Below are 7468 nucleotides of genomic sequence, written 5' to 3'. Positions count from 1 at the left end.
TCAGCATATTTTAATCAAAGTGGTGTTTGGGAATTCTTTACTTGTAACTTGAAAAATTTATTTTTTAATTCAAAAAAGTTATATGTTGTGGCTTAAACATTAAATTAATTTCCAAACATTTAGTTTTAATTGTAGACTTAACAGTTCTGTACAATAATTGTTTCTTTTTATATTTCAATGAATTAAGTTTAATAAGAACATATTTGTCATTTTTAAAATACCTGCAATTATTGTAAATATTTGCAAAAAAAATTTTCTCCTGCCATAAACTAAAACTTAAAAGATACCTACCTATAACACTGACTGCCATTGGATAAGCGTTTGTCAGATAATCGATAATCGAATGCGGACTGTATAGTAATTTTATAAGCAATACTATGACCGTAATTCGTCAAATGCAACCGCAACTTGGACACAACAGATAAACCTTGCATTCAACACAGCACTTTTGATGAGCATCAAATTATCATACCCCCCATGTACATAAGTATTTACATAAAACATGTAATATATTAAAGATTTTTTTATTTTTTGTTTAAATAACATGTACAATATCGATGATCGAGCACGGATAATAAATTATTGCACGACGTGTAATACCGTAATGTATAGGTAGCGCATAAATGGTAAATCAGGAGTTATTGCAGTTCTACTGGAAGCATACTTACCAGATTAAATTTTATATTAATCGTGTGATAGTGCGCAACAAATATAATTCAATTACTACGAGTCCGCTCAGCCCGAGTAATGTGTTATACGTTTACTCGAATACCGTTGACTTCGGTGGTTTTAAGTATCTATACATATTATTATTTATTACGCTGAATCTTTTGTTAATATTAGACGTTCGATGTTTGCAGATTTATGTTTTACTCGTGCGTCGACATGCACAATTTTTGAGACACGCGATGTGTGTTTACATCATTACATCGAATATATAATGTATGAAAAAAAAACGTTTATCTCTACACACTCGTAATAATAATGCGAACGCCATAATTGGACCGCTTCTAAGGATTAAAATAGCGCAAGCGGTATAACACCGTAGTATACGCTAACACGTATGCTCATTATACTGCTCAATATAATTTCCACTTGCCATTTTTGTAATCACAGTTTAACACGAAACAAAATTTAGATAAAATGGATAATTAATAAGAAGTACCAATTAATTATTATTTAGTGTTTAGTGACGCCTTTCGTGTGTATACGGTATACCCATCTATATTTGCAGAAGTACTAAAATCAGTTTATCCACGTGTCTATCTACGTTTAAAATGTTTAAATATATACTAATAGTATTAGTATCTATAAGTTTAATAAGTATAACTTATATTTATTATTCAATATTCATATTATAATAGCAATGAAGAATTGACGGTTAGAGATTAAAAATTTGTTATTATATAAATTGTAATGGAAAATAAGTTAAATTTGAATTCAACGATAACTAGTGGCGTGGTAAAGAAGTTTTCGAGAGGCAATGGCCTTTGAATTTTTTTCAGTGGGTGTATGGAAAGTTTGGATAGTCAGTGGCTCGTGACTTATATAAGAATCTGTAATATATCAATTCGGTTGTGCCTATGTCCTATATATCATTTATAATAATTATTATTCAGCGAGTTCAAAATAATCAAGCCTGTACGTCTGAAAATTTATTAGTGTATGATACTTAAACTATTCTATGACACCAAATTGCTGAATGTTGAGATTAAAGGAGCCGGACGATTGCCGAGCATTCGACATTCGCGAACCCGTCGCACCACGAATGCCGGAAAACGTGCGTGAGTGGCTTACCGCCGGGCACCGTCCGTGCTCTTTCTCGTATCACCCCATATCCTTATACGTTTCCGTCGTCCTGTCCGATGTCTTCGACCAAGGGTATTAAGAGTTGGGATTGCAGATGCTGATCGCGTATCGAGTGCAATACGCACACGGCACACCGCAAAACCCACCTGACCATCACCACACCTAGGAAAATCCCCGACTGCGAGGGGTGGGTTTCGGTGAGGTCGCACTAGGTTCTAGCCAGCCGACCAACTACCCAAACGAATTCTGACCTACGATCCCTTGGCCGGTACCACGCCCTGCGCCTTCACTTTTTCCACCGCATCGCCCTTCGGTCCGTCGTTAGAAATGATTATAGCAGTCGTTCCATTCAAGGGATATAGTACTCGACCGACTACGTCGTCATTTCCGACGACGACGCATCTCCGTCGAGTAACAGATCCTCGCACACAGCCGACAACAAACCGTTAATGTATTCTTCAGTACCTAGTCATTGTATCATCCGTTATAGGTAGCTTTCAAGTCTTCGATTGCTTGTTTAATAACTCAGTCGACGTTGATGATTTTATCCAATTATTTAATATTTTATACAATGACGATCAATTACACGTATTGTTATCGTTAGCATACCTACCTATTACTTTTTTGTAATGTAATATAGGTAATTTAAATAATAAATTGCCATGTATAATACATATATTAAATTACGACCAATATGATCCTGGTCTAGACCATTTTTTTCTCTACATTTTAAAATGAGAGTTATTTGTAAAGTTTATTATAATATGATGACTGACGATAACAGCCGATAACCATTGGACACGAAAAGGGATAAATCGGTACAATACATTTGAAAGTAATACCATAATATCTAAAAACGGCAGGTGGACGGGTAAAATTATATTACATATATTATCACGGTAAGTAAACATACTTTAATATTTAAATTAATAAATATGCTAATATTGCTAATACACAAATACACAAAAACAAATAAAAATCGTGGGATCTCGTTGTCTCGGCTCGTTTACTACAGGTTATACTTAAGTCAGGTAAGCACTAGGTACCCGTTAAAAATTAAAGCTATGTCTGTATATTAAAATATGCTTATAGCTTATGTTTGAGTTATGTGTAAGCTATCAACGAACAGCAAAAAAAATATTTTTCTATAAGAAAATAAAAAAAATATATTCAGTCACGCTTTTTGATAATATTAGTGTATCATAATTCATAAATAGTTATAGCACCTACGTAGGTATTCATGTAAATTTATTATTAGGTAACCTATAGATTAAAAATAATTTGATTTCTTATGTTAAAAACACTTATATGGTTGTGTGAAATGGTGTTGGCAAAATGTCACGAAACTCGTCTTTGAACATAACGAGTATATATTTAAACTTTTAATAATGTTTAATATGTTAAAACATTTTATTTATTTATTATATAGTATACAATTACAGTAATTTGTATGAAATTTTAAGAACAATAATTTTAGATTTTTCCGGCCCGAAAATAATATTGCACCAATTACACTTTTATATTGAATTTTTAGAAGATCAGCCATGTCTTGATAATTTTTGTTTGGATGAAGTTCTCATATTGATAGCAAATCATATTCTATGTTTAAATTTTTTTAAATAATAACATATCGTCATGTTGGTAAATACAGGATGAATATAGTTTGTATTATTAATTCATATTATGTCAATTTGAATAAACAATACAAATCATTAATTAATGAATTTTGTCTTACAAATTATAAAGCATTTTTTTTTTACTTTTATGCATGAATTATCAAATAATAGAGTGTATTATATAAATTAAATTTCAATACTCCGGTTTATGTATAGCAAAAAAAAAAAAAAAATAATAAAATTCTGTATAAAGCCAAGATATTTAAAATATTTCTCTCTAAATTTGATTTTATTGATAAAACTTTTATAGGTGTATAATATTTTATGTCTATTCCATCCCATTTTCATTCCCAGATATGGATCTTATATGCAAATATTCAAAAATAATATTATAAGAAAGCATATAAATTAAATTAAATTAATGAAAATAATACTTCTATATTTCAGTCAAATAAAAACAGAAAATCATAGATGAGAATAAATAGTGAAGTAGTAGTGTAATATGTATACAATTAAATATATTAATATATAATACTTGGTTGATAATTATTTACAAAAAAAAATTGTTTTATGAAAGGGGGAGCTTCTCAAATAACAGAAAAAGTTTAAATATTTAGATTAATAATAATGATACTCTCGTGTCTATACTTAACTTTAAAATTCTAAAGAAATTGTATTTCTTAACATTTTGTTTTCAATTAAAAAGTCTGATTAATCATACATAAAGGATTTAAAATAAAAATAGTAACACATTTATATATCATGTATATATATTTAAATTTTAAATTAATAGATTATTCTATCAAATAAAAAAGATGTTATTGAAATTTACTTTAAAATAACAATAATAAAAGATATTTAATAGTTCAATAATAAAAATGTAATTAATAAATTTATTTAATAATCAATTTTTTTTTTGTGCTTCTTAGTTTTTTTAGGTGTTCTTTTTTCTGTCTTAATCTCTTGTTTAATACTTGCGTTATCAATTGCATTAAAATCATATTTATTTGATAGTCTTTTGGTAATTTTTGCCATTAATTCTGATCTTCTTCTTGTTGCATCTTCTATAGTATCAACTGGAAGTAAGGTATTGTTACTTAATTTGTCTTTTTTAATTCGATTACACATAATGAATGTTCCTGTTAAAGGAACCACATCTGAAAAACAAGATAAAATTTTAAATTTAATAAAATAAATTTAATTGTATAATTGGATATTTAGCATGTGATATAATTTCAACTACAATGATAATAAAAAACAATTGTTTATCATCATTAAATCAAATTCTTCACATAAATATTTTACTTACTCAAGGATAAATTGCTTGTATTTTCACTAGGAGTCACAATAGTAATATTAGTTCCTTCTTGACTTCTATAAGGTATCAAATCAACTTTGTCGGACATTGTGTTTTTAATTTCCAATTTTCTAATTTCATTAAAACTAATTGATTGCGATTGTAAATTGTTAATATCTACCTATAAAATAACACCAATAATAGTTAGTTTGGGACTTATAGCATTTGTAATTGTCAAAATAAGCACTTAAATACTGCATTATAAACACTCAAGTAAGTGTTTAAAACTATTTAAATAAGCAAAAAAAAAGCTCCACAAAAATAATAAAAACAATTTTTTTTTGTGACATGATTTAAAAACATGAAAAAATATAATTTTTATTAACTTCAAATAATTATTTTTTAGTACTTATAAACATATTAATTTAAGTTACACTTCTTATAGATTTCCTAAAAAATAAATTTCAATTTATATGAGAATAACAAAAGAAAAATTAATAATTTAAAAATAAAAAATTTATTTTAAAATATTTCTACTTTCTTTATAGCGTTGAATAATCAAAAGTTTTCTTGAGTTAAATTAAAAAAAAATATTTTTAGTCTTAATTTTACTATAAAAAATTTTACTAAATTCTAGATTTTCATCAATATGGCCCATGTTATAATTAAACAGAAGTATGCAAAAAAGTAAAAATTATTAGAAAAACCAGAAATAGATATGATGAAGTGTTTTAAGGTTTAGTACCCATTGACTATTTTTTAGTTAATATTACTTAGTAAATATGAACAAGATAAAAACTATGATTTTAAATATTTATAATAAATAAAAATAACATAAATTAAAAGTTTAAAAGTTTTGTCTAAAGATTATTCCAGCACTTTCATTCATACATTTTGTTTTAAAATTGAGATACAAAATAAATCTAAGATTGTAAAATGTATAATGTTCACTTACATCATCAGGACATTGCAATGTCCAAACTTCATAATCATCAGTTAGATTTTCAGAAAACAAAACTCCATCATCTCTATTCAATTTAGATGTATCTAATCTTATAAACTGTAAAAAAAAGGTATAAGTAAATAAAAATAATATTATTATTGACACTTAATAATTATTAATATATTATTATGATATCAAATGATTTTATACTTTTAGAATGCAAGTTTAAATATAAGTAACTATTACTTATAATTTTTGTATACCAAACTTATCCACATTTTTACTAATAAATATTTATTTATTTAATCATGATCTTGGAAATTTAAGTATACTAATAAGTTGACTTAGTTTGAAAGACTAATACGATTCACAAAACATGCTCATCTCAATTTTTTTCTTTAAAAATGAATTTATTCAAATTTGTATTCATGGAATTTTAAAATTTGCTTAAATACTTATCATATTTTAAAATTTTTGAGATTTATCAACTACCTACATACAAAGTATTTTGTGGTGATACAAACTTCTGATTTTAAAATGAGAACATTCTCTTATTTAACTGTAAATTATTTAATGAATATTGAAAATGTTGATATGCTCAATTCAAAATTCAAATGAATGGTTTTCCTGTAAATAAAATGTTTAAAAGCATTAAGGATAATAATTCTTAAAAATGGTTTTATAAAAACATGATATATAGGTATTGGTTCTAGTATTTATTATACTTAGGCCATTTATACAAATCATGAACGTTTATAAATTATGTAATATAATTATTATGCTAATCAATATTAAAAAAACTTTCAATATTTTTTAAGCCTAAAATCTAAATCCATGTCTTAGGTATATACATGTATATTCTCTACCATAATTTGTACCTGATCTACAGTTATTTTTACTTATTATACTTAGTCAAGACTAGTCAAGATTTTTAAAAGATGTTTAATAAAGGTAGCTCAATCTAAGATTACTTACTTATTATGAACCAATTACAATTGATTAATAAATTGCATTAATTTTTATGGATAAATAAATAAGTATGTTTTGTTTCTGGTACGTTAATCTTCCTAGATTCTCTATAGTGATTCAAATTGTTTTAATATAAAATATGATAACCAGGTTTATTTTACTACATCCAAAATTTTTGATCGACACGTTTCAATAAGTCACTGAACACAGTCCGTATACCTTACCTATCTACTACTTACAGATCCTGTTTAAAGCTGATCATTGGACAACTAAGTGAAAAAACATAAATTCAAAACTTGCCTCGACAGGATTGTTGGTGGGAGGCCCGATGAGAGGTTGATAATCATCCAAGTCAAAATCGTCAGTCACTTTTTTGATACCGTACGCCTCAGACGTGGTCATCGAAAGTACACTACACGTATCATCTGGCTTAAACTTCTTTCGTTTAGTTTTGGTCTCGGCGGATGACGGAGCTTTGCGTTTGAGACTGTGCACCTTGATCTTGGACATCGAGCTTATGACAGAAACGTCGTCCATCGTCACAGTGGCGTGAAACGTTAATAAAACACCAACAAACGGTATTCGTGAGACGGTGTCAAGCGAAATGTGATTGACGACTCAATACTCTCGTTTCTCGAATCCTAAACACGTGACAAAGATTCATTTAAAAAAAAACATTACAACGTGCCGAGTATCATGGACAATGCATTGTCGACTGATAACGGACTACGAAAAAGACGTGATAACCGTGTAGATCTATGGTGATAACTGGTTCGTGTACGCCCACAGATATATACTAATATAGTATTAGTATATATCTGTGTGTACGCCACG

General features: G+C 27.7%; 1 protein-coding gene across 1 annotated transcript; it reads right to left on the bottom strand.

The window, feature by feature from the left end:
• Positions 1-4296: 4296 nt before the first annotated feature.
• LOC112592983 lies at positions 4297-7423 on the bottom strand. Its single transcript, XM_025337164.1, has 4 exons — positions 6935-7423; positions 5678-5782; positions 4735-4903; positions 4297-4582 (listed from the first exon to the last, which is right to left on the bottom strand). The coding sequence occupies exons 1-4, from the start codon at positions 7169-7171 to the stop codon at positions 4323-4325; spliced, it is 771 nt and encodes a 256-aa protein (XP_025192949.1). The 5' UTR covers positions 7172-7423; the 3' UTR covers positions 4297-4322.
• Positions 7424-7468: the final 45 nt, after the last annotated feature.

This window comes from Melanaphis sacchari, unplaced genomic scaffold (assembly GCF_002803265.2).
Source record: "Melanaphis sacchari strain LSU unplaced genomic scaffold, SCAv2.0 Contig19_pilon_pilon, whole genome shotgun sequence".
Lineage (NCBI taxonomy): Eukaryota > Metazoa > Arthropoda > Insecta > Hemiptera > Aphididae > Melanaphis > Melanaphis sacchari.
The sequence above is the reverse complement of the archived record's forward strand: the minus strand, read 5'-3'. Positions and strand labels throughout refer to the sequence as shown.

What these genes read in the sequence shown, in the direction of transcription:
- LOC112592983 (XM_025337164.1), bottom strand. Translation starts at nt 7,171, where the DNA reads ATGGACGACGTTTCTGTCATAAGCTCGATGTCCAAGATCAAGGTGCAC. An exon ending in CATTGCAATGTCCTGATGAT is followed by an intron (nt 4,904 to 5,677) that starts GTAAGTGAACAT and finishes GTTATTTTATAG; the next exon opens with GTAGATATTAACAATTTACA. An exon ending in TACAAGCAATTTATCCTTGA is followed by an intron (nt 4,583 to 4,734) that starts GTAAGTAAAATA and finishes CTTGTTTTTCAG; the next exon opens with ATGTGGTTCCTTTAACAGGA.